Raw genomic sequence first — 27402 nt, 5'->3', positions numbered from 1 at the left:
CTGCCCGGTGCCGCGCGCCCTCCCCGGGGGCAGCCCCCAGGCCGTGCCCGCCGCCCCCCCGCTACCGGCCTGCCCAAGCCGAGAGGCGGCCCCGGGGCGCTCCCCTCCCGCCCGGTGGGAACGGGGCGCTCGGCCGCGGCCCAGTGAGGAAGGGCCCGCCCGAGGGCACCGAGCGGCGGGTGCGGGGCCGCGGGGGGGGGACCGAGCCCGGCCGCGACGCCCCGGCTGCCTCCAGTGCGGGCGGCATGGCGGCGGGCAGCGCGCTGTGCGGCTCCGCGGAGGGCTCCGCCGGGCTCTGGGTGAGTGAGGAGAGAGCGAGCGAGCGAGCGCCGCCGCACCGGGCCGCGGCCGGGCCGCCCCTCTAGAGGCCCTGCCCGGGGCCCGCCGTGCCAGCGGGGGAGCCGAGCCGTCCCGGCCCCCCCGCCCCGCAGCCGTGCCCAGCGCCGTGCCTCAGCGGGGCGGCTGGCGCCCTGCGGTCGGGACGGGGGCACCCCCCGAGGGGCTGGCTGCGGACCCTGCCCCCGGGACGAGCTGTCACCCGGGGACAGCCCCAGCCCGCTTCCAGCTACGGCAGGTCTGGTCAGGGTTGCGCGGGCACCGAGATGGGTCCCGCCACTGCCTTCATAACGCACCCGGTACCCTCGGAGGGCCTGGTGCTGAGCAGCCCACGCTCCTGGGTCCCCATCCTGGGGGCTGGGAAACTCCTGCAGTACCGAGTGCCCCGGCACCGGCACCGGGCTCTCTCCCCGAGCCGCGCTCTGCACCGCGCCGCGCCTGAATGCCAGCTGCGGGGGAAACACCCTGGCCTGTTCATCTCCAGCTCGCTGTATTTCTAGTATTACTGTGTTAGCAGATGAGATCTTCCTCAGTCTTGACTTACTCGGTCAAAAAATTACAAAACTATTACAAATTCAGCTGAGGAAACGCGCTTCAGATGCAGTCTATGCACTAGGGCACTTCTTTCCTCCTAATCTTCATTTCTCCCACCATTCCCTACTGACTGTTCAGATGGGTCCTACATGCTGATAATCTTCATTCCCAAATTACTTTTTCTCATTGCCCATTCAATAATCTGAATCTCCTCTTGTCTTTTGGTGGGTTTTTTTCTCTCCAGTTGTGATACGTGATGTCCTTCGGCATCTTTCACTTTTCCAACCTCTCCCCCCCAACCTTTCTACTTCCATTCCCTCCAAAACGCTACTGCTGAGTCCTCCCTCCCTCCCTCCCTCCCCAACACCTTACTGTTCTCTAGCAGCCCGTCTGTTGCCAAATATTTTTTACATTTGAAACACTAAATCAAATTCCTCAAACATTATAGTAGATCTCAGCTGTAGCACTAGCAACTTGCATTAGCTGGTGAAATTCTGCATACATTAGCTTTACTGTTTCACTTCTGTGTTCATTCTGTGACAGGACTGGAATCAGACATGGTATACAAACACCCCAAGATTTACCTGGTGCTTTGAGAGTACAGTCATTGCTTGGATCCCTTGTGCCTATCTTTGGATCTGTTTTCCTTTCTACTACTTGTATCTGCGATACAAAAACAAAGGTTATATCAGGATGTCTCACATCTTCAAAACCAAAATGGTAAGGGCAGAGGATGGGGTTTGACCCTAACATTATCACAGCTTCAATGCAGAACTTAATTTTTCTAAATCGTTAACTGTTCTGATGATCTGTCTCTGTGTTTGTTTTGACATTTGCCGACTCAGGTAAAGTCAGGTCAGTATAAATCAAGTTATAGGAAGAACTGTCATAATGTCTCCCCTGTGTTTCCATTTGGTTCCCCCACTACTTCCCGTAATGTGCTCCATCCCAAATCTGCCCTTCCAGCTCTCCAGTCCTACTGCCCAGGCTGCTGGGAGCATTCGGTTCGGTAGGTTGTCCCACCATCATTTCAGTCCATTCCAATACATGCTTGCTGTCTCTGCCCTAGGTCCTTGGATTCATCTTAGTAATACTGTGTTTTTCTAATGTCTTCTTCGTACTGTGGGAGATAAGCCAAGGAATCCCACGGGCTCCAGCATTCTTCATCAGCCCTGCCGTGGTGGGAATCACAATGGTAATTCTTCCTTTGTTTTGTTTGTGTGTGGCCCAGCTCAGCCCTCCTGAAGAAGACCTTGTATTTCCCATGTTTCTCAGGATCTTTGGGCACAGAGATAGCTGATGGGGAGTAGAAGGCCAGAGATGTGCTTTGTTATTTTCTGCTGTGTGACGCAGCAGGGGTTGGAGTTGGGGCAGACCACTGGGTCTGTCGCTATGATACAGAGCCCTGTGGGCAGAGGATACCTTGCAAGAGCCGAGGCAGCAGTAGCATTTAGAAAGAGGTCTCACAACAACAAGACAAGATTTAGTTTCTTGTAACTGCAGTATGTGATTTAGCATAAATTAGAATGAAATGGGATTTCCGTTCAGCCTAAATGCCTGTGCTCCCCTCCTGTCATTGTGTCTTTATAGCCTAGATCCTCCCAGCCTGTTGTCCCACTTGCAGTTTTATTGCTTGCCTTTTCTGCAGAGACATTCTTGAGTGCAAAACTGCACATCATGCTTTTCAGTTTTAGCCTTTTAGGAACAATACTGCAGCTCTGAACATCTTGAAATGTTTGAGCAAGAAACTAACTGATTTTTCTCTATTGTATCCATTAATTTGGTAATAAGTGTTTGGCATTCTGTTACCAGCCATTTATTTGGACAAATTTGTACCTCCTTGCAGATCCTTGCCATGTTCCTTACCCAAGTGGAAAGAATGATGGGCATCCAGTCTTCAGGCGTCATGTTGATTTACTGGCTGCTCTCATTCATGGCTGCAGTTGTGATGTTTAGTTCCAAAGTCCAACATGCCCTGGAAAGAGTAAGTGAAACCACATATCTTTAATGTGCAGAGGTATGAAGTCTCTAAACAACAGGGCTTTTTTTGCCTCATAGATTGTGAGGTGGAGAACCAGATTCCTCTCTTAAGATACACGCTGAGAAAAATGACTGATGACGCATGGTCATCTCCACCCATTTTATTCCTTTCAGTGTAGACAGAATGTGTCTACACTGTTTTCTGAGAGCTCGGCAGACTTCATATGTGAATAAAAGCAAAATGAACTGGCCTTATGCCAGATTTTGTATCAGCACACATATGTTGATACACATTTTTATTTTTGGGTATTTGTGGTGAATGTTTATTTGTAGAGGAGTGCTGGATGGGTTTACCCATCTGAGACTTGCTGTCAGTGACCATTTTGCTCAGGTGAACAGTTGTACCTTTCCTTCACAATAAGGAATAAACAAAAGTTTATGTTACCTGTGTGTTCAAGTAATAGGGGAAAAATTCACAGCCACTAAACAAAAGACATCTGGGAACTTGCTTGTTCCTGCTGTGTTGAATGATGCTCAGGCACCAGGTCTTTTGTAGAAATAACACTCTGCCACCTCTTACTACCAAAATACAGTTCCAAAAATACTTAAGACTTTTTCCTTGGTTTTTCTTTTTCTCATTCACAAAATTAATTAGAGTGCCCTTCACAGAGTCCCTTAGATACACCATTTATAATAAAACCTGTCAGGTGCTTTATTACATCAGCAACTCATCCTGCTAGGTGAGCAAGGAGCTTCTATTCCTCAGCACCCAGAGTTCCCCAAATAACGATGCAATGTGGACATCTGACTCAACTAGACTGCTGTGAAGGCTCGTGATAAAGCCACCACTTTAAATAATAAAGGTGTCCATTATTTAGTATTTTCTGATATTCCAGTTTGGGGAGTTACCTATTTAAGTAGCTCTACATAACTACAGTTTAAATAAACGCACCTTGTGCTTCAGACCAAAACCCAGAGCTTATGGCTGGTAGAACATGAGCAGCTCTCTTTCTCCACTGATTTCACGTGAAGGTTCTTACCTCATTCTCAACAGTATTCTGTTTCTTAGGGTTTCCAGGAAGACCATTTCCACCATGTTACAACTTACCTTTATGCTAGTCTGGTGCTAGGAGAACTTGTGTTATTCTGCTTCGTTGATCACCCTCCCTTCTTCTCTAAAGGTGTCAACAATCCTGTAAGTACAGCGTAGCTTTTCATAATGCATTGCTTCATTGCTCAAACAGGAATTTTAATTTATGGGGATGCACAGGAACATTAGTAGCTGGGAGATGAAAGATGCATTGTTCTGTATAAAGGCTGAGAGTTTGAAAAGGTAACCGGCAGAATTTGGGATAACAATATTCTGTCTCTCTATGTATGTTTTGAAAAACTAAAAGCTTTTTCTATCCACATTGGTGTATTTTCATTGAAACCAGTAGATAGGGCTCCTGTTGCTTCCCCATGCTCTGCTGTGCAGAAGTACTCTGTTTGAGGTGTGGGTATGGCAGAGGTCTGTGCTTCAGAAAACAAATGTCTTTGGGTATGAAGAATGATAGTCCTTGTTCCTCCATCAAATACATTATTTAAAGTCTAATTCTCCAAAGTCTCCTGATCCCACTGATCCTCCACAACACTGTCAGGGTCAATGAATGGGATGGGTGTAACTTTTTGATTGCTTTTCTTGGGGAAGTGCAGAAGGGGATTATGTTTATCTGACACATGCCCTTATCTATGTAAAAATATCATCCATGTTTTTTCTCCCATCAGAATCAGTGTCCAGAATCCAGCAGCTCTTTTCTTTCCAAAATCACATACTGGTGGTTCTCTGGGTAAGAAAACACACAAAAAAAGACATGGTTTTGCTAGAACATCAGAAAAAAAACCCCAGCATAAGACAGGGTGGAGATGACAGCCAGTATGAAATACCTCAGTTAGCTTATGCAGCAAGAATTTAAATTCTCTCTCTGGGGACTTGAGGTATTCTCACAAGATCAAATTATGAAAATTTCACTTACTTCTCAAAGTAGTTCAAAACACAAATCTGTGATTCTAGGTAATTCTCTTCCCCCTTCCAACTACTCTTCCAGTGCCCTCCCAATCTTGAAACAGACTTCAGCAATCTCAAAAGGTGACTGTACACCAGCCACAGCCCTGCCTGCCTGCCAGACCTTCCTGTAACAGATGCTGGGCAAGGAGAAAATAGTGCCTGAGGACACTGGCCCAGCCTGCTCATTAGCATTCAGAAGTAAAATGATTACACACTTTGGGCCTAACGTCTGCTATGATAAGGCCTCATCTGTGTTTCACTGAGCCACAGGGTAAGTTAAACTGAACTTTGTCGCCCACTGCCCAAGACCCAACTCTTAGTATGTTCTAGAAATAAGGGCTTACTTGCAAATCCTCATGATGTTGACAGAAGGTAGCATAGGGATTTGAAGCAAAACTGCTGTTTCTGAACATCCAAATTTATTCTGGGAAAGGACAGTCCCAAGCAGTGTTTTATGGAAGTCCCTATGTGCTCGCTGTGGGGCACTAACTTACAGCCTGTCTGTTTTGAAAATGTTACATGCACCGCAAATCCTTCTGTGCTCACCTTACAGCCGTCTGTGTGTTCCTTCCCCAGGCTGGTCTGGAAAGGCTGTCAGCAGACCTTGGGGGTGGATGACTTGTGGTCAGTGAGGAAAGAGGACTCGTCTGAAGAAATTGTTGCCTGGGCTGAAAGAGAGTGGAAGAAGTGTCGCAGCAGAACCCAGCAGTGAGTACCTGATAGCACAGTGTGCCAGCTGGGTGGTTGCTTTCGTGCCTCTAAATGATATAAGCAAATATGCTCACAGTGCTGGTGCGCCATCTCAGAGCAGGCTTTAATCCCCTCCATGCCCCGCAGGCTGCCACAGTGCATATTCAGGCTCTGAATGTAAGCTTTGCGTGCTTCCTATCTAGTCAGAAGAATAGCTGAAAGATTCAGTCTCACTGAATTACTTGTCTATTAAACAAGAAGAAAAGGGTAACATACATAAAACAGTCCAAGTACCACTCTGCTGTGAAGATTTGGGAGTCTTGACTCTTCAGTGGGTGAACACTTAGTGAGTAAATTCCTTTGTGCAAAATCTGATTTTAAGTGTTGAAATCTGCTGGAGAACATCCTTTCATTCCTGGAAGTACGGAACTGTAAGATTTTTGTGAGAGGAATCATTTTTTGATGAGCATTATACTGGACATGGCATGAGACCCAGTGTGAGATATTTAATGATTTTTTTGAATGCATAAGATTCCTATGCTTTCTACAATTGCGGCAAGCTTTCTTACTGTTTCTTTCTTTAGAAAAATGGAGTCTGCTACATTTAAAAAAGGTCAGAAGAGCAAAACTGACACAGCAGAAGCTGAAGAGACAGAGGTTCTACTGCAATCAGAGCACAGTCAAAGTGGGCCCTTACTGAAAGCATTTTGGAGCATGTTTGGAACCTATTTCCTTCTCAGCACTGTCTGCTTAGTTATCTGTGACGTCTTTCTGTTCTCCATCCCAAAGTTACTGAGGTATGTGCATATTTGTAATATATTTCTATCATACATACAAGATTGCTGCCTGCATGAGCGCACACAGGGATGTGTTCACCAGCACCCACAGAGGTGGACTCACAAACACTTACCTTTTGAAATCTCCTAATGGTGATGAAAAGAGCTGGATTACCGTTTCTGCTAAGCCCACAGTCAATTCAGCAGGAAAGAAAAAAACAAACCACTGTCTAAAGCTGTGCACACTTTCCCCACTGCTGTATTCCAGCAGCGGAAAGGACAGGCTGTGCTAAGCCTTTTGACAACTTTACTAGAACAGGAGGGAGTAATTTGATGGTTCTACATATCACATCATTTACACAGGCTGTCACCCACTTGCTGTAGTCTTAAGGCTTCGTGTTCCCCAACTAATTATAAAGAGCACAGCTGTGCATCCTACACATCTTAAATAGCTTTAGTCAGTTGACATAATGTTTTGTGGACTGTGTTGGTACAACACAAACCTGCATTATGGTATATTTTAAAGGGCAAAAATCACTTCATAATCATTAAGATCAAGAGAAGTTCTGCAAATGTTAATGACTTCCTTAGATTATGGCTCCCAATTTGCGTTTCTGACATTTTCATGAAATTCAGGAGCCATCCTTAACACTGGAAATGAGGTCTCCCCTGAGAATGCTGCTATCAGAGATGGCTTCAAAACCAAGACTGGCTAAATGTCAAAAATCAGGACATTGTAAGACAGAATACTCAGCAATTTTTCTAACTTTTCTGTTACTTTACTGATAAACATCAGCCAGACAGAATACAGAAAAATGTCTGCCATTTCTGCATTTTTGTGTGTCTGATATTTCATCAGTTCTACATGGATTCATCAACATTTTGCTCCTGTCCTGCAGCCTTTTCCTGGAGTTCATCGAAGATCAAGAAGCACCGAGCTGGCATGGTTATTTCTATGCCTTCGCTATGTTCCTTTTGGCCTGTCTCCAGACTCTGTTTGAACAACGATACATGTACATGTGTCTTGTTCTGGGGCTGAGACTGAAAACTGCAGTAACAGGGCTTGTGTACAGGAAGGTGAGTCTGTAGCTTCCTTTTCAGCTTCATTCTTTTCTACATTAGCAGTTACAACATCGCTGGTACATTGTTCTTAACAGTATCAGGGGAGATATAATTCGAAACTACTTTTACAATGTAACTCTGCTATATTCGGCTCTGAACAGTATGTGGGAGGTATTTTACTATTTTTTTTTTTTGAGATCTTACCTCTGAAGGAAAAGCCAAGAGAAGGAAAGAGGAAAAAATAACTTTCTTATGCTGTAGATTATGGCTGGGGAAAGGAGTAAATTCTTCATCTTAAAGTGAAGTCACATATTCCAGGCAACAGCATGTTTTCAGTACCTAGGATCTGACATTTTTCTCCCTTTTTTCCTTTCTTTCTTTATAAAGAAAAGAAAGTTGTTTGATTTTTGGACCAAAGCTGTTGTTTGATGACACCTTTTCTGTCTTCTCTACCCTGTCTAGATCCTAGTTATGTCCAATGCATCAAGGAAAACGGCAACAGTAGGTGAAATTGTTAATCTGGTATCTGTTGATGTCCAAAAGCTAATGGATCTGACTATCTACTTTAATGGGACCTGGCTCGCTCCTATTCGGATTATCATCTGCTTTGTCTTCTTGTGGCAGGTAAAATACAATGACAGTACTTATCAATCCCTTTCTATTCTAGGTGTTAAAGGAAAAAGGGATTTTCAGAATTCTGCATAGAGCTTTGCCAGTTTGAACAGCCTGAAATTGCCATATTTTTCTTAGCTCTGTAGCATGGTGGATTCACTTTTCTTTCTGGAAAATATTTTTATTAGTATCAAATCCTTACCTGATCCTTCATCTTCTCACCTGTGTATGTGGCATTCAGCCTCTTTTAGGGAAAAGACTGTGAGTGTGGTTATTCTGAGCTGTCTGATAAACTTCTGCCTCAGATTTTCCTCTATCACCTCCTTTTTTTGACCAAAACATTGTGGACCAGTGCAGGCTGAGAGTCCATTTCTGGCTCCTTAGCATAGTTACAGAACAGAGGGGAATGGTCTGAAACAGCAACTTAACGTACTTCATCCTGAAGCCTGATTACCACAGCATCAGTGAAACAGTTTGAAGCAAAGTTACGTGATACTCAAAAAAGATACTTTGAATTTCATAGGTATCAAGGAGTTTAGCAAGGACAGCAGAAAACCTGAATTAGAAATAAAGGATGATAATATAAAAGATCCTTTTTTCTTTACACCAAATTCAACCTATAGTATTTTCTCAGCAGGATAAATCCATATTTCTTAGTCTCTGTTTTTGGCAGCACACCAAATGGAAGTATGTGCACTATAGAGACAGCTGATTCCCGTGAGCTTTCCAGAAGCCTTCTTTTGCTAACCTGAATGGACTGTGCCTCGTGTCTGGCAGGATAGTATGACCCTGGAAAACGGGGAGCCATAGTGTAGACTTGAAAAATCATCACCCCTTTTATAGTGATGTTGCCAAGCTGAATGTGGTTGCATGTAGTTGGAGCATAATTAACACTTTGTCTGTTCATGTTCATAAACCATTTGTGTAGAGAATACTTTTATCTCTGTATGTATACCAGCATGCACGTCTAGCAAGCGTAAGCTGTCTGTAGAGAGAAGTAACCAAACCATGAGAGTTAACATGTAACTAAACAAGCTCTCTGCTTTGATATAGAAGTCATTAGGGACCCTGGTATCCAGGAGCTGTCCCAAAAGCACATGGCACAGCATAATGCTACCCTTTCATCTCAATAGTTGATGTAAATTCAGACAAGCTGGGTTATTTATGCTGCAAGAATAGCTGGTTGAGGGTTTGGGTTAGTTTTTTAAATAAAACCTGGTTTCGTTTCGAGTCACTAACTGGTGCCAGCCACGAGATGGCCACCTTAACACGTCCGAGACGCAACAGAAATTACTCGCATTTCCAGCGTGCTCCTGGAGAGCTTTCAGCACTAATCCAGTTCCTAAAAGGGAAGCAAATAAATTCAGCAGAGCAGGATGACAGGAGTTACCCTGCCCGGGGAGGCAGCAATCCAACCCACAGAGCTTCGGGAGCACAGTGCGCAGGAAAGGCAAGGGCAAGGTTAAAGCCGTAGTCAGGTGTAGGTAGGTTCAAGGAAGAGGAAAGGTAAGCAAGGGGAATAGAAAAGAGTCTTTTTTTGTAATCACCAGAAATTCTTTCTCTTTCGTTTTCTCTCCTGGCAGCTTCTTGGGCCATCTGCCTTGGCTTCGATTGCTGTATTCCTTTTTCTTTTACCTCTGAATTTTGTGATCACCAAGAAGAGGAGTCAGTTTCAGGTATGTTTTGCTTCATAAAAATGAAGTGCTTTACTGACTTCAATTATGTGATAGCTTAGTATTTGTTATTCATGCTTACCATGGCTGTCTGAAGGAACCTAGGAGGATTCAAAGCCTAGAGAGTTTCTTGAAGTTTAGAGTAAGCTCTTGCGTGATCACTCTTTTACCTTGTTTGCTCACCTTTTCTGCATGTTTCTATGGATCGCCAGTAAAAATAAAGCTCTGAAGATATAAAGCAAAATACTTCCCAGCCTGGAAGATTCATAAGCAAAACAATATACACTGCTCACCTGCAGGGAAATTTATTCAGGATTCATAGGCAGGAATAAGGTGTTTTTTTCAGAATAACTGCACTGTTAAACATTCAACCTATTAAATTATAAAACTCAAACATTTATTGCAGGAGACCCAGATGACACATAAAGACGAGCGTGCCAAACTCATCAATGCTGTTCTCAGCAACATTAAAGTAATTAAACTGCATGGCTGGGAGAAAACCTTCATGGAGAAAGTGATTGGTATCCGGAAGCAAGAACTTCAGGCCCTAAAAAAGTCTCAGATTCTCTTCTCAGCATCTCTAGCTTCTTTCCATTCATCAACTTTCCTGGTGAGTGGCTCACCTTCCCACATAAGACATGCTGTTACTTCCATTTCTCTTTGTACTCCTGTCTGGACAGATTTTTCCTGTGAGACAGCTAAAGATAGTATCTGTCCAGAGGAGTTAGTGGTCTCACAGGAGTTGCTGAGCCCCAGTGGAATCATACAGACACTTACACTGTCCTAACGGTTCCACAGACAAGTCACCTGGTCTGACAATGTGCTCCAGGCAGACTAAGCCTGCTTTGCAAGAACCACCTGGAGCTCCAAGCTCACCAGCATTCATGACACAGTCAGTAGCTGCACAAGCCACTACTGTACTTGCTGGTGCAGCTCAACCATGTCTGTTTTCAATGGGAAATGGCAGTGCTTTTACCTTGCTGTGGTTGCAGCACCAAAACTTCCTTAAAGCAGAACAAAAATCTAACGATCAGACTTGGTTTTGTCACCAACATGCAAGACCTTTGTCTATGATATTTGCAGGATGGGTACCATGTGCATGGGCAATAGCCTGTATGGATTTAATTGAGTTCCAGAGTCTTTAGCCAGGGGCCTGTCACCCCTGAACCATTCTCTTCCCTGTCTGAAGCAAATGGTTTGCTTTTCCTTTGCTCCCTTTCAGATTGCATTTGTCATGTTTGCTGTCTACACCCTCGTGGATAACACCCATGTCCTGGATGCTCAGAAGGCCTTTGTATCTTTAACACTGATCAACATTCTCAACACTGCGCACTCCTTCCTGCCCTTCTCCATAAATGCTGCTGTCCAGGTTAATTGCAGGCTACATTCCTTTTTCTTTGGCCATAAGTGGGTTTTTTACATATCACCATTAACAGGTAAAGGTAGGAATTTCTTAGGGCTTTGAATATCAGCTATTTAATTGCTATTGTGAAACAGTGAAGAGCAAGGACTTGCAGCTACAGGTACTTTGTAGTATTGTTTTTCAGAAGGGCTCCATATATTGACACTATAGTCACCAAGAACAACTCTTGAGTCTTTTGGAGCCAATCACAAGCACCATCAGATCTCAGAGGTGCTTCCAATTGTTTTTCATCACAGAAATCAGAACAGAGCAAAATCTCCACAGGAGATCAGTGGAAACCCTGCTGGCCCAGGCCAGAGAGCAAAGCAAGTCACTGTCAAGTAAGAAATCAGGAAATTAATTTTTCTCTGGCACCCCAAGAGGACTGTCACAGTTCTTCATGTACAGAAGCAATCCCTAGAAAGATGGCAGGATGAATTAGAGACAAAAGCACCAGTTTCACTGTGTGAACAGAAGAGAAAACACAGGAAAGAATACGGGGGTTTTCTAAGCTAAGTGGAAATAAAAGCAGTTAACATAAGGAAGTGCTGCATTCGTTCATCTAAGCCTACAGCAACTGCACCGTAGCACCTAGTCAACGTTCTAAGTGAGTCTTCTGAGTCTTCACTTTTAGTTTTGGCTCCCTTTCAATTCTAAATCTTATTCTTTTGTGTGCTGCTTCATTTCAGGCCAAAGTTTCTTTAAACCGCTTAGCAGCTTTTCTGAATCTGAAAGAACTGAATCCTGAGAGCTCAAGCAGAAACACTTCTGACTGTGGTGAGCTTTTGTGTTAGCATTCTTGTCTTGTAAGAGGAGTAGCTTCCATTGTTCAGCTTCCATTCTTAGGGTGCCTACCATAGTCAAGAGAAAAATGTTTGTCCCTTCCTGTCACTTTATCTCTCAGGCCTATTTATTCCTAACAGTGAAATGTAATCTAGTAATTAACCCCTTCTTTTCATACTTAAGGTTCATCTTCTGTAATATAATACATACTGAAACAAAGTCACATAAACAGGGATGTTTCTGAACCTACCTTTGCATTTACAAGTGTTCTATTTCTGCTCATATTTTAGTGCAGGCAAGTATCACCATAAGAAATGGGACTTTTTGCTGGAGCAAAGAAACTTCTCCCTGTCTTAGAAGGTACAGACTTACCCTTAGTCATCTCAATTCTGTAGGTCAGGGTAGATTCTGAATTCCTCAGGGCCTAAGTGAAACCAGTGTTGAGTATGTAGAGGCTTCTGAGTTTGCTTCATATTTAGTGTGGAATTCTAAAAAATATAGTCAGACAAAATGTAATCTTGCTTTTATGCTTGCGAGCACACAGATGGGAAGGTGCCTGTTGCCTTAATATATGGAGCCTGCTTTCTTTAACACAATCTCCTTGTCCAGATATGAAATTACAGTAGTTTCAGTCAATAAAGCAGAATTGATGGTACACAAGATATTATACTGGACATCACTACATGCTTAATTTCAAAAGACATTGCAGTTTTAGAGAAGAAACAGTGTTGAAAAGTGCTGATGTTCAGGAATGGTTTATATCCAATGTTTTGGGCTAGCTTATCTCCAGAGCGGGGATCTGGGTCTTGGATCTGGTTTTAAAACTCAGATGGGGATGTAGATGAAGACTTTCTGGTTGGAGGTGTCTTTGAAAGGATGACTCCTGTTCTGCTGCAAAAAGTTAGCAAGATGGGAAGTGTAACCCTGTGCAACTGAGGGCTCAAGTAAGAAATTAGGGGGGTTAATTGGTATATATTTATTGCTACAAAACAATAGCAAGAATTGTTGTCATTGTCTTTTCAGAAAGCATATCTAGAAGGTGATAAGAGACTAATTATTTCTCTATAGCATAGATCTTACTGTGCCCCAAGGCTCCTTGCTTGCTGTAGTTGGCCAGGTGGGTGCTGGAAAGTCCTCCTTGCTGTCAGCATTACTCGGTGAGCTGGAGAAGACCGACGGCTGCATGACCATGAGGGTAAATTTTCCCCTGAGCATTTGCTTCTAATCAGGCTGTCTTCAGGAACAGTAAGGCATTTACCAAGGCATCAGGTACTTGATGAAAACCCATTTATTGCTGAATTTTAACAAAGGCTGTATGTAGCAGCCCACGTTTAATTATCTGAAGACCTTAAGACCTCTTTCAGATGAGCCTGGCCCTTCAGAATGGGAACTGGAACAGGACTCCGAAGATCCAGTTCCAGTTCCCACTCTGACAGTGATCTGAAGTGGCATCCTGGTAAGCTGTGTCACGTACTTGCACCTGTTTCCTCCTCTGTAAGATCATAAGAACGCAGACTCCTATTTTGTGAAGACCTCTGAGACCTGTCAATGGTGACGATCATTCCAGGTTTCTATAAATCTAATCAGGAGAGTTTTTCTTCAAAAGACAGGTTCCCAGAACATCAAGTTGAACGTATGGAAAAGACTGTTAACATTCTTCTACTTCCATTTTTATAGGACACTGCAGCTTATGTCCCCCAGCAAGCTTGGATACAGAATGCTTCAGTGGAAGATAATATCCTCTTTGGGAAAGAGATGGATGAAACATGGTTCAACAGAGTGATAGATGCTTGTGCACTGCAACCTGATTTGGAGAGCTTCCCTGCAGGGCAGAAGAGTGAAATAGGAGAGAAGGTACTGGCTTAAGTTTATATTTTGGCCAGCTTTTCCATGAGTAGCTACAACTTTGGGTGGCTTGCTTAAAACACCTGCAAAAGGACTAAAGTTGCAGGAGGCAGGTGCTCAGTAATTTCCGAGAAGTCAGGCCATGATTTAATGGGGTCTGAAGCCCACTTCCTGATAGTTAACCTAACCAGAATTATGGGAGACGCTTAAGACAAAAATCAACAAATCCAAGTTATTCTTGGGTCCCCTTTCACCGGAAAGCAGAGTTGCTCAACAGAATCTGCCTCAGCATCTCAAGAGCCCTATTTGGAGGAAGGGAGGGAGATGTACTGATTTAAAAATAAGGAAGTAATAAAAAACCTCAGTGTAAAATGGAGTCAACAGTTGCTAAATGTGCTGTAGTTTTGGAATAAACAGCGTCAATACATTTCCACAGGGAATAAATATATCGGGAGGGCAGAAGCAAAGAGTGAACCTTGCTCGTGCCGTGTACCAGAAGGCTTCAATTTACCTGCTCGATGACCCCCTCTCAGCTGTTGATGCACATGTTGGACAGCACATTTTTGAACATGTTCTTGGACCCAACGGCTTACTGAAGGACAAGGTGTGTTATAAATCCTGATCTGTAAAAGACTGCAAAATGTATCTAATTATCAGGGCCCCTGAAACATTTCCAGTAAGGTAGGTTACTCACTTTATCAAAGGCTCCCAAATTCTTTTTTCCACTAGTGGCAGCAGGTACTACTGTTAGCGGCAGTGGAATAGGTAACCTCTGCATTCCACACAGCACATGGAAGTTCTGCAGTGAATCTCACCTAGGAGAAAGAAAACTGAAAAGTTAGGTTCTCCTGAAAGACTGTCTTTATCCTTATGCAAACCACATGCCTCGTTCCAGTCTTACTTCTACAGCAAGTTCATAGTTTTTTGGTTTTCCGTGGGCATTATCCTTCTCTCTTTTTGAGATTTACTTCTGGTGTAGTTTGGAAGCGGTGTCTGATCTCTTCCAGCTTGTCGTATCTTATCACAATGTCTAATCCCATCACTTTTGAATAGTTCAGTGGCACCTTTACAGTTCTCATCACCCAAATGTTCATCACTTAAATTTCAGTCTTAAAATCCATCTTAAACACTTTTCTTCCATGTTTTTTTGCATTGGTTGCATTTTGTTATTCCTTGGCATTTCCCTGCTGAAAGCAGTCTGGATAATAAATCTGGTTACATGCAAAGGGATACCAGGGCAGCCCTATTTGTTTCATGGTACAAATTGCCTACAAATACTTGATTCAATTACACATTGGAAAAGGAAAATAGGTAATTTCTTTCATGAGGAAGTCCAATTTAAACACATATGTTTGACTACAAATACCTTTCTCTTCATGTGGACTGGCTGCAAGTATCAGAATGTAATTATTGTATGGAAATAGAAAAACTAGGAAAGAAAGAAGATATCAGATTTAAGCAGTACTCAGATGGCTTGACTGTACATTAGAAATATAGAACATGCCGATTTGCTATCTAGGGAAAATTTACTTTTCTTATATCCTTTCCTACACGCAATTATCTGTGCAAATATACTCAGAAATTTAAATGGAAAGGAGCTGTACTGTAACTCCACTCAGGTTGATGAACTTTTCAGGCACAAATCTGATTCTGAAATAATGGTATCAGTGACAATAAATGTGACACACTCTCCAATTAACATCATTCTACTTAAGAGCTTCAGTCTGAGGGGAATCAACAAGAAACTGGTCAGTGAGCAAAGCAAAAGGTCCTACACACGGGATGGTAGCCTGGGACTTCAAGCTTCAGTTCCCATCCTCACTCCTTTATGCTATGCGTGACACAAAGCAATCTGATCACTCCTCCGCTCCCAAGTTCTGCGCTTTCAAAAGGGGCACAAAGTTGTGCTGCAAAGGTCAACTTCATCAGACACGGTCAGAAGTGGTAGGAAAAAATAAAATAAAAAATATCTCCAAGTTAGTAAAACTCATAGATCACACTGAGTACGTGTCTTTCTTCCGAAGACAGCTGACTGCAATGGCTCAAGTGAGCAGGGAGACACCAGAACAACTGTAACTGTTCCCTCTTTATTCGAGCAGACTCGTGTACTGGTGACTCACACAATTAACATTTTGCCTCAAGTGGACAACATTGTTTTTCTGGTGGATGGAATGATCTCAGAAACTGGTTCCTATGAAAAGCTTCTACAGAAAAACGAGGCCTTTGCAGAATTTCTTCATTCACACGTTGCTGCAGAAGAGAAGGCAGGCGCTGGTCTTCCAGGTAACCCAAATGAGTCGGAATAATTCTCCCTAGTCTATCAGTCAATTGTTTCCTTAATATTATGTTTAATGTTAAAGAACCATGTGTGTCTGTCTGTCTGCTGCTGTTCACATTTGGGAAGAAGGAAAAGAGAATAAAACTGGAAAAGGCAGTCTTACATTTGCATCATTATGGACATTTAAAGCCAAGATCCAATCACAGTAAGCTGTTGCTTTCTATGGGGAGAAATGTGTCTGTCAAGTTAGCTGACTCATCACCTCAAAACTGATTCTTGAATAAACAGTTCTATTTTAGTAGACAACAATCACGCAGCAAACAGAATTACCCACTATATGTGCTATTCTCTAAGCCTCACCTTAATATTTCTACCCTTATTAAGAATTCTTTGTAACGAAGCTTTCCTCCTCATTACTGGTCTCTCAAAGGCTATACAGGACAAAATGGGATTCTAAAGCATTTAGAAAAAAATGTGTTTATTTCGCAGCTATGGGAGACACCAAAGGCACCATCATCTCTAGAAATGGTCCACCACAGGAGCAGCTCTTTAGGTAAGCTTAAGGCTGTCTCAGACACTGAAGAATGTGCTCCAAAAGCCCCTACAAACCTCCACAGAGGCTCTTACTGAGTACGATGCAGGTTGGGGATTTATTTATGAATTAGTAAGAGCAAACATGCAAAACTCAAGAATAGGTGAGAAACTGCTCTTGAATGTGGACGCCTACTAACATTTTCTCTGTATTTCACAAGGAGCCAGCATTTGTTCTAGAGCTCACGTACAAGGCATACTGATACACTTGCTTGCTGTTCACTTCCCAGTGGGGCTCTAAGGTCTGACTCCTTTCAGTCCAGCCACAGGTAGTGAACACTTAAAGCTTCTGTTAGTCTGACAGAGCCCAGTCCCCACGACAAATACGGACAGTGGTCAGGGTCACACTGGAGGACCCCGAAAATGCAGCCCTCAAAATAGGGACGAATATAGGAGTGGATGAGTAAGGAGATCCAGCGTTAAAATACTCGTTGCCTTGGCTAAAAAAAATTGAAAGAATTTTTGTTTTCTTTATGAAGCGACAATTCAGTCAAGTCTTCTGCTATGGGAAGGGACACCATTACTGTAAGTCAAGACTGTACCACTGCTGCAGCCAGCAAGGGACGATTAACCGAGGGAGAGAGAACTCAGCACGGCAGGGTAAGCACAGCACCTTCCCACAGAGGCAAAGACACACACCAGGGGTTTATTACTGACCCGGTCATGGCAGGCAGGTCAGCTCACTGCCCCAGTTAAACCCTGTGGCTCCAGGGAGGCCAGCCGAGCCATACAAGTTTACCCTATAACTGAGACAGAGTAACTTCAGCATTATCTTACATAGCACCTTCTATGCAAATTGTTCTCCCTGGATGCCCTTGATCCAAGCACTGGCTTCAGAACAGGAATAATGCACGTACACTGCGGAAGGGGCACGGCTGGGGAATAATTTATGACTGCTTGAGGAGAGAGATCCCAATTCGAGGGTTGATCTGAAGGGGGAAAGCATCCAGAGGCAATCAGGGTGAGGTGGTGGTAGCGGAAAGAGTATAGATTACAAGGGACTTGTAACCTTGAGTCTGTCCACAGACTCTTGAGGCTGGTGGGAAGGGGCAAAGCAGCTTATCGCTATTCTCATCTTGCCCAAGGGAAACACTGCAAAAGGCCGAGGCAAGGAGGGTCCTGTGAAAGGGAAGAAGCAGACGTGGGGTTCCAGCTAGTAGGAGTCGGGCATGGATGAGGTCTGTATTCAGGGCACAGTGTAGCAGCAGTAAAATGTGGGGAGGAAACAAACAGCTGAGGCTACACGCTGGTACTGAGAAGAAGTGAGGGTAACAAGTCAGACACCCCGAAGGAGGCAGCTGCTGCCCTAGGGAAGCACCCATTACCCAGACTGGGATCTCACCTCTGCTGATCAGCAGTTACTCACACAAACTGTCAGTGGGATACACAACAGTTCTCACTCACACCAAGAACAAATGAAAACTATTGCCTGGCATAAGGAAAGACTTACGTGCATTCGAGTAGTAACACGAGCCTATTGCAGTAACATTCATTAGTTGATAATAATCACTCATTAACACCGTGGATTTATTTAAGTATGGCTTCATTTTTCATCCATGAGGAAACCAAAAAGATTTAACATGGTTGCTATGGCCCGTGACACATAACCTAGTAGATATGCCATAATAAATCATTTGTAGGTTTGGAGCTGCTTTCCTTGCAAACAAGCTTGGTCCTCCCAGCCTCTCCTCCTGTTTTTTCCCCATTGTTTCACTCTAGGTTAATACTTCGATTTATGCAGCCTACCTGAAGGCAACAGGCTTACCGCTGTGTGCGTACATCATTCTGTTGTTCACGTGTCAGCAAGCTGTGTCATTTTCTCGTGGGTACTGGCTCAGTGTGTGGACAGATGACCCTGTTTACAACGGGACACAACAACACTCAGAGCTGAGAGTTGGAGTCTTCGGTGCACTAGGAGTTGTTCAAAGTTTGTTTAACTTGCTCACCTAATCCTCTGTATTACCATCTCCCTTTCCCACATCCAAGATGTTTTCTAAGAATATAAACAAGTGCATACCCACGGGCTTTTAGCAGCAGCCCGAAAGCTTTGGCATGGGACCTAAAGCTACAGGTTCTGACGCACAGAGAGGATTTCTAAGGGATCTGAACAATATTTCCAGTGTTACTGCCTGAAATTCTACTTCATGGTATGCCAGAAGCTTTCTCCCGTGCCTTTCAGCAGACCATGATGAATAGTGTCTTCCTGTGTATTTCCTGCTGGAAACCTGAGTCCCTAGAAAACATTCAGCAATGGAAGAACTACAAGATCCTTATTTTTCCATCCTGTCCTCTTGTATCCAACATCTTCTGCATATCTTTCTTCCTCTAATCTCTTTCCATTCCTCCAATATAAATTAATCATATCAAAGTGCAAGCGGTGGTGCTTCTCCATGCTGAATTAAATCCTGATTTAGGTCATATGAGTGTATAGAGAAACTAAAAGAGGAACGTGCAGAATTCTGTATTTCCTTAAATCTTTCTCTTCAAAAATGGCCACTATTCTTTCGGTCACTCAAAAAAAATAAATAATCTTGTTTTAGGACAGAGATAAAATCTAGAAAAATCTCAGCCCAAATAAAAAAACATTGAGAAAGCTTTGAACAAGTTGAAAAGAGTGGGAAGGGCTGGGTACCTGTCTGTGCCAACAGTGAGGCTGTAGGCACAAAACCTAAGACCAAGTGATTCAAAGTAATTCCAGTCAAGCTCATTTTGTGAAGAATGAATTATTTGCCCTGTGTGTTTAAGTTGCTGAATCCACAGCCCCCATCAAGCTTGCTCAGGTCTTTTCCCCCCCTCCCCCACCCCATAATTACCCTCCAGACCCCGAAGCTCTGAGGCTCGGCTTAATTGCTGCCAAAGAGAAAGTCAGCTCCTTTCACTAGTATAGCATTCACAGTACTCATGAAAACCATGATCTTGCAAAAGGAGAAGGTGATTTTGTTCAAACCTAGTAATTATTATTCTTTTAGTATTTATTATACCATAATAATTATTTTTTATATTACAGCCCTTGGCAGATTTGTCTCCACAGCAGCAGTCCTCCTAGGTGGTGTGTTAGCATCACACAAGCTGTTTCTGCAGTTGCTGAGGAATGTTGCTAGATCCCCAATGGTCTTCTTTGAGCAAACACCCATTGGAAACTTGCTGAACCGCTTCTCCAAAGAAATGGATGCCATTGATTCTGTCATCCCTGACAAGCTGAAGTCCTTGCTGGGATTCTTGTTCAACTTGCTGGAGATCTACATTGTGATTATAGTGGCTACACCAAAGGCAGCAATGGCCATAGTGCCCTTGACTGTTCTTTATGCTGCATTCCAGGTAGGAGCTTATAGAGATACACAGACAGGAGAGGCTGAAGCAGCATGGCCATGGCCCTGCAGAAAGCCTCCTTCCATTTCTTAGGAGCAGAGACATGCAGAAACTAGTTGAATCATCCCAAATTGTATCTGAACAAGAGTAATGTCAGTGGCTCTTCCCACATCACCTCAGCCTTCCAAAGCATCCCACAGACTTCCAAGAAGCCTGTGCTTTTCTGATGTCCAGATCAAATCCTACCTAGAGCTATGTTCCTTGTCTCCATTAGTGTAAATGGAATCATATTGACACCAAAAGCATTTTTCATTTCCTCCAGAATTCCTACATTGCTTTTTAATATATCTGTGTATGCCATGCAGCGCTCTGTGTGGGCTCTGACAGCTCAAATGCTTTGCCAGCCAAGACTGAACAAGAGGGAAGGGCAAGTAAGGGTGCAGGTACACCTCTGTGCTCCATCAAGCAAAGAGCTAGTCTACAGGAGAAAGTAAATGTCGGTTTAGAGGTTTTGTGAGTTCAGGCTACCCTGGCTTCTTTGCATTAACTAACCACAGAGTTATTGTTAATGGAGAGAGGAGAGAACACAGGCAGAGGCACCACCCCACCTTTTACAGGGCATATAAAACCGAACGTGTGGGTAGGATAACACTAGGATAGCATGTACTATTGCACTTGTTGAGGCCTTCCCAAATTTTCCGTGGAGCGCCTCCATGGAGGCATAAGCCCTCTAATCACTTCCATGTCCCTTGGTCCCAGCACTTCTACGTCAGCACCTCCTGCCAGCTGAGACGCGTGGAGGCTGCCAGCAGGTCACCCATCTACTCCCACATTGCCGAAACTTTCCAAGGGAGCAGCGTGATCCGTGCTTACAAGGACCAGGAGAGGTTTATTTCAAAGAACAATTTTTTAGTGGATCAGAATCAACGAATATGCTTCCCTGGAGCAGTTGCCGACAGGTACAAATCTGCAGTGTAAAAACAATGGCAGTTCCCTCTCGCAGCCTTGGGGAGTGGAGACAGCTGCTCTTGGGGCTTGGGTGGAGGCACACAGAAGATGAGACAGTGCACAGTGTTTTGCAGGTAGGGTAGCCTCTTCCATTGCCCCTCGCACTGCACCCCTCTGGCACCGTGCCCCTCGTACAGGCAGTGCGCTCCCAGCCTGTTGTGTGGCTAGGCGCACACATGCTGGCGCCCCGCTAGGTCTATCACTTCATGTCCAAAACGCAGGAAGCTCCAGTAGATGCCTGGTGAGGCCCATCATCACATGGCAGATGCACGAGCCCTGTGGTATATGCAGGACCCACCAGATAACAGAGCCATCAGCCACCAGTCATGAAACAAGGCAAGAGTAGAAGGAGTGAGAGGTGCTAGACCAACTCATCCTAGAACTCTCTCATCCTGCTCTCATCCAACAGGCCTTGGAGAAAATCCTAACAGAGACTATAAGCCAGCCAGTTCAGACAGACTGGAGCCTTTCATGAGCTCCAGGGTGGCTGGATAAGAGCAACCAGGGAATGACAAGAGCTTTGCTGAGCATCCTGTACTCCAGCAGCTCCACAAGTGCTTCGCAAAGTAATCGCAGATTCTGTTGGGAGGAAGGAAGAGGGCACCCAGCAACACCCCTGTACTCTCCTCCTCTTGCAGGTGGCTTGCTACAAACCTGGAGTTCCTAGGCAATGGCATTGTATTGTTTGCAGCACTATTTGTAGCAATGGGCAGAACACATCTCAGTCCAGGAACTGCTGGCTTCTCCGTTTCATATGCTCTTCAGGTAACTCAGCGTTGAATACCATGCTTGCCTTATATCAGAAACAACCTGCATTTTCATTTCTGCTATCATTTTAATTTCTAAGAAATCATGATCTATTCTGTGGCTTCCTAGATGCCTTCTACCAAACCCTGATGTCATTGCTGAAACCCAGAGCATCTGGAGCACACAGCCCCTTAGGGAATGAACCTCATGAATACATGCACTAGCCATCTTTTCCCTCCTGCACCTGAACTCATACTTCAGTCACGGCATGCTCTGAGCAACTGAAGCAAGGTCTTCAGCGTGTGTCTTATCTGCTTATATGCTAGTTACACAGCAGCCTAAAGCTACACTATCTTTTAGCATCCCAGTCAGCAGCATTTCATTCTCTGTAAACTTGCTGAGAAGCAGCTAGGGGGGGATCTGGCTAGCTTCTTTAAAGACAGCTTTACCAACTTTCACCAGGATCCATGGTTAGCTTTTAGCGTTTTAAGGGTAATTTCTGAAGTAATTAGCTGATGAGGAGGTCTTCATAAAGACACAGTAAGACAAAGTACCAGGTACCTCGCAAGCAGAGGTCAAGACTTACTTTATCTGCCATAATGCTTCTGTTTCTTCCCGCTAGATAACTGGTGTTCTGAACTGGATGGTGCGCTCCTGGACAGAAATAGAGAACAACATTGTTTCTGTGGAAAGAGTGAGAGAGTACTGGAGGACTCCTAAGGAGGTAGCTAACTAACTATTGACCTTACTAGCAGAGATGAACATCTCTCAAAACTAAATCAGTCACTTTTCTGTTCCACCTCGACAAACCTCCTAGGTTTCCCCTTCTAAAAGGTCAGTTATGTTTCCTTTAAAGAACTGCAGCACTTGGTTTTTATCCAGCTGAGCAGACTTGTTTTATAACCTCTGATCATCGTTTCCTTAAGACAGTTAAGCATGAGATTGCCATTAAAATAGCTTCACTTGGTAACACCCATGGAATGTGCTGTATTTTCTGCCCGTATTTGGAGTACGTATTTATTGTGCAAGTTCAGATGCAACTCTCTGATAACTGATGGCTGCTAGATAGCCTTTTAGCCACTAAGTCTCCCATGCAATCATGTTTGTTCTGTAATCATTAAAATTATTTCTCCATATGCTGCCCTGAGATACTGCTAAAGGAGGCTTTCACAGTCCTCTTCACAGGGGCATATAAATCTTTTTTTATTTGAACCACTTATAATGTCATTACTCTGATGTGCAAACAAATGTTTTTCCCCATTTTCAGTTAAGACAACTGGCATCTTTGCATAAAGTAAGAAGTCAACATTTGCAATATGAAAGTTAGATGCCTTTTTCTCCTTTGGAAACAGTAAATAGATCAGGGGAATTTGGCACAGGTGTCTTCGTAAGCTTCCTGTTTCAGTATGGCCACTTGATTTAGTAATTTAAATCAGCTTTATACATTGCTGGAGAAGGGCAACAGAGCTGGTGAAGGGTCTAGAAAACCAGTCGTATGAGTGGCTGAGGGAACTGGGGGTGTTTAACCTGGAGAAGAGAAGAATCAGGGGGGACCCTACTGTTCTGTGCAGGTGCCTGACAGGGGCTGTAGGCAGGTGGGGCTCGGTCTCTTCTCCCAGATAACAAGTGACAGGACAAGAGAAAACATCCTCAAGTTGCACCAGAGGTGGTTTAGACTGGATATTAGGAAGAATTTATTCCCCGAAAAGGTAGTCAAGCATTGGAACAGGCTGCTGAGGGAGGTGGTTGAGTCACCATCCCTGAAGGTATTAAATAAATGCGTAGATGCAGTGCTTAGGGACATGGCTTAGTGATGGCCTTGGCAGTCCTGGGTTAACAGTTGGACTTGATGATCTCAAAGGTCTTTTTCAACCTATGATTCCATGATTGCCATTTGTTCTCATCTATTTAGGCCCCCTGGACTCAGAATGGCAAACTTCAAGGTCAAGTTTGGCTAACTGAAGGAAGAATTGAATTCAGAAACTATAGTTTGCGATACAGGCCAAATCTGGAGTTAGCACTGAAGCACATCAATCTAACCATCAACGGGCAAGAGAAGGTAAGCAAAGCCACTCGTTTCAGAAGAGCTACAAAGTGAGCAGTGCTTTGCAGTGATCACATCTGGGCAGATACAGTCCCTGCCCAACACCAAGGTATTGTAACTTGTAAGTGTGAAAGCTGCAGTAAAGCTTCTACCAACACTGCACCCCTCTTCCAGTACAAAGCAGCGTTCCCAGCACTGCTGTATACACTAGACATTCTTCTGAGTGAAATTTCATTTCACAGAAGGTTAGTGGTTACAGCAAAGGAATTCAATTTTAAATCTAGTGCCACATCAAAGCCCTCAAGATTCCTTTTCATACAGAACACTTACAAATTATAAGTTATTCCCTTTAAGAATGTATTGCTAGACTATGTGAATCTTGAACAGCCCTGAAGATTTGATCCACACAAAGCTGTCTCTCTTCAAAAGGCTAAGAACTACGTGACAGGTGTGTCCAACTGTGGAAAACTATCAACATCAAAACCAAAAGCTTTCCATTGCACTTTACAGATCGGCATAACTGGAAGAACAGGAGCTGGGAAATCTACTCTTGCTGTGGGATTGCTGCGATTAGTGGAAGCTGCGGAAGGAGCCATCCTAATTGATGGACTAGATATCGCTCAGCTAGGCCTCCATGACCTTAGAACCAAGATAACCGTCATTCCCCAGGTATGAAATGAACTTCCAAAATGCTTCAGCAGCGTTGTAAGTCTTAACGCCTAGGAAAGGTTTATAAAGATTCTGTGAGAGGAGGGACATTCAGAAATTTCAGAGTTGGAAATAACCTCTGTGCCACACTATTTTCCCATTCCATATAACATCAGCCACAAATTTGCACCCAGCAGGGAAAACCAGAGAGCTCGCTTATAATTAATTTCAGGAGTTGTTTGTACTGTCTCTCTGCTCAGGATCCAGTTTTGTTTTCTGGCTCTCTAAGAATGAATCTCGACCCGTTAAACCAATACACCGACGCAGACATCTGGACAGCTTTGGAACTGACTCAGCTCAAGAGCTTTGTTGCAGATTTGCCAGACCAGTTGGAATACCAGTGCGCTGACCAAGGGGAAAACCTAAGGTACCTGACCTGCAGAATGACAGCGGCAGAGCAGTGCCAGCCCGCCGGCTAGGAGAACTTAGAGCTAGTGGGACAAGGTGTCTAACTTAAAAATGTAAAAAAATAGTGCCCAGCCAGCAAACCGCTGCATTATTGTCCTGTTTCGCAGCATGAAATCAAATCGTAAGACACCAAATGGAAGACATTTGAGACTTAACCACTGTGGTGGCTTGTGCAGTACATAAAACACTGCAATCCTGTTCCAAGTGCAGATCTCCTGGGTGCTGTAGCAATACACTCCATTTCCTTAGGTTGTTTCATGCTGTTACCTGCAGTGTCACCGGCCTCAATCACCCTTTCAGGGGAAAGGAACAATCATATTTTCATTACTATTTTCAAATTAATCACATATTCTGAACCCAGGGCAAAGTGACGACCGCTCTCAGTTTATCATCTCTCTTCCTACTTGCAGCACTGGTCAGAAACAGCTGGTTTGTCTGGCCAGAGCAGTGCTTCGGAAAGCCAAAATCCTCATTCTAGATGAGGCCACAGCAGCAATAGACTTAGAAACTGATCTTCAGATTCAGTCCACCCTGAGGACTCAGTTCAAAGACAGCACAGTGTTAACGATAGCCCACCGGCTAAACACCATCATGGACTGTGACAGGTAATACCTTCAGCCACTTTCCTGAGGAGGAGGAAAGACACAAGCAACCTGTGTGGAATACACAAACCACCCAATGTTAGTGAACAGCAATTCCACGTCTGTCCTCTTGTTTAACCCTCCAAGCTTTGCCTTAGAGATTGCAGGAGCCATCTTAAAACAACTGCGCACCAACAGGTTAATCACATTTCCACCTGATGCATTTCATGCTGTGTCACGCCCCCTTTTCTCCCCCACCAACAGCAAAACCATAGCTGCAGCTCTCTGGGTCATCTTACAATCATGAAGCTAAAATACAGGTTCACAAATCTTACTCCAGTCCCAGCTGCCGAAAACTCTCCTCCCACAAACTCAGTACTTGAACAGTCACTCATCAGAAAACTATTTCTATCGCACAGTTGTTCCCAGCTGGAAAGCTTGGTTGAATAACAAGCAAGTACTGAAATTTATTTTAGAAAAAAACTAGAAAAAACGAAGTTTTATTACAGCTGTTGGTGTATCCCCAAGTTTATACTTCTGTTTTAATGTTCACAGGATTTTGGTTTTGGAAGATGGCCGGATAGCTGAATTTGATACTCTGGAACACCTAATAGCTCAGAAGGGACTGTTCTACAGCCTGATGGAAGAATCAGGCCTCGCATGACTCACTCGTGGAGTATACCATAATGCCACCACCATCAGGAATAATTGGTCTCGTAATTGAGTTAGCTTGGTTTCACTCTTAAATGCCTGACACTCAACCAAATCTTGTTTGAGCTTTAAGCGAGGTGAGCAGATTAAAAGGGATGACTTGGGATACACGTTATTCCCATAGGAAACTGAGCAATTCCATTTTCATTACATCTCCAGATACCAAAACCCTCACTGTTCTGTTAAAAATGAGCCAGTCGGAACTTAAATGCCTTGTTGCTTTTATGGCATAAAAGCAAACAAGCCAAAAGAAAAAAGACAAGCACATTTCTGACTTGTACTATAAATTGAGCCAAAATATACTGCCATACTTAAAGATGACACAGATTATTTGTAAAAGCCAACAAGTTTTTATGGACAGCAAGCAAGAATTTAACTGGTAGCAAGACAACTTAACTGTTTACAGCTTGTCCAAGTTCCAGGCTGAACAAATTTAGTCTTTTTGCCAGTGTCGTAAGGACTGCTCACCTGGGCACTGTTCTCACACAGATAGGGACTCCAAGGCAGCAACTGGATCTAGTCACCCAAATGCACAAACACTGGGGAGATAGGGAAAAGAAAGCAGGATGCCACTAAGCACAAGAGCATTCAGCTGCCTGTGGGCTGCCTGTTGTCACAGCTGTGGATCAGAGCCACTCTTCCCATCTCCTTCCTTGGAGGAGCACCTAGCGATCACACTATGCAGGGGCTGCCAGGCTGCCTAGAGGGACAGAGCCAGCTTAGACACCAGCTCACTGATGCAGCAGAGTGACTTGCCTGGAGCAGGCAGCAGAGCATCATTCCTTCTGCTTGAAGGCTTGGAGCAGCCCTCCTGCCAAATGCCAGTTGGTCACAGAGGAGCATGTCCAAACACCAACATTTCCAAACTGAATTTGGCCAGAAGGATTTTGCACGGTGGAAAGCATCCTCCTCTGATCCCTGCAGGGTAGCAATCTGGCAGCTGAGGAAATCAGCAGGAACTCACCTGTCGATCCGGTGGTTCATTCCTGGTTTTCTTCTTGAGCACAAGTTTACCTTCTGCACGTGCCACAGAGCCCCTAGCATGGTCATCTTTCAGGTGTTACTTTAACAAACCAGAACGGCAGCTGACAGCAAAGCCTTCCTGGGCTTCCCGCAGCACAGAGGAGGAGCCGCCAGAGTTGTCCCCAAGTCTCTGCTCAGGAATCACAAGACAACGTGACAAACAAATCACACTGTGAAATACTGTTTACTGTGCCTTCTGTCAAAACACTTAATTTTCTAGAAAGCTGAAATAAAAATAGAATCAAGTATTGAAA

General features: G+C 44.0%; 1 protein-coding gene and 2 long non-coding RNA genes across 7 annotated transcripts; 1 reads left to right on the top strand and 2 right to left on the bottom strand.

Moving 5' to 3' along the window:
- Positions 1–27402, top strand: ABCC6 (ATP binding cassette subfamily C member 6). 3 transcript variants are annotated; one of them, XM_055804453.1, is made up of 31 exons: positions 1–299; positions 1414–1590; positions 1940–2065; positions 2717–2854; positions 3920–4045; positions 4618–4679; positions 5474–5605; positions 6172–6384; positions 7263–7440; positions 7888–8049; positions 9621–9713; positions 10117–10320; positions 10933–11079; positions 11802–11889; positions 12186–12255; positions 12964–13090; positions 13573–13749; positions 14177–14344; positions 15840–16023; positions 16508–16571; positions 17089–17209; positions 18329–18536; positions 19617–19927; positions 20678–20877; positions 21565–21691; positions 22296–22397; positions 23586–23732; positions 24228–24386; positions 24626–24792; positions 25244–25438; positions 25970–27402. In XM_055804453.1, exons 1-31 carry the CDS (start codon positions 246–248, stop codon positions 26076–26078), a joined length of 4536 nt encoding a protein of 1511 aa, XP_055660428.1. In that variant the 5' UTR covers positions 1–245; the 3' UTR covers positions 26079–27402. The 3 variants fall into 3 exon arrangements, with proteins under 3 accessions (XP_055660428.1, XP_055660429.1, XP_055660430.1); XM_055804454.1 differs by lacking the exon at positions 25244–25438; XM_055804455.1 differs by lacking the exons at positions 24626–24792; positions 25244–25438.
- Positions 2738–5559, bottom strand: LOC114013109 (uncharacterized). Its single transcript, XR_003555966.2, has 3 exons — positions 5444–5559; positions 3959–4675; positions 2738–2845 (listed from the first exon to the last, which is right to left on the bottom strand). It is a non-coding gene; the product is annotated as an uncharacterized LOC114013109 (long non-coding RNA).
- On the bottom strand, positions 14351–25503 carry LOC129784492 (uncharacterized). Of its 3 annotated transcripts, XR_008747286.1 has the most exons (5): positions 25446–25503; positions 22260–22327; positions 18375–18464; positions 17267–17355; positions 14351–14555 (listed from the first exon to the last, which is right to left on the bottom strand). It is a non-coding gene; the product is annotated as an uncharacterized LOC129784492 (long non-coding RNA). The 3 variants fall into 3 exon arrangements; XR_008747284.1 differs by lacking the exon at positions 17267–17355; XR_008747285.1 differs by lacking the exons at positions 17267–17355; positions 25446–25503 and having other exon boundaries at positions 22260–22372.

This window comes from Falco peregrinus, chromosome 5 (assembly GCF_023634155.1).
Source record: "Falco peregrinus isolate bFalPer1 chromosome 5, bFalPer1.pri, whole genome shotgun sequence".
Classification (NCBI taxonomy): Eukaryota; Metazoa; Chordata; class Aves; order Falconiformes; family Falconidae; genus Falco; species Falco peregrinus.
The sequence above is the reverse complement of the archived record's forward strand: the minus strand, read 5'-3'. Positions and strand labels throughout refer to the sequence as shown.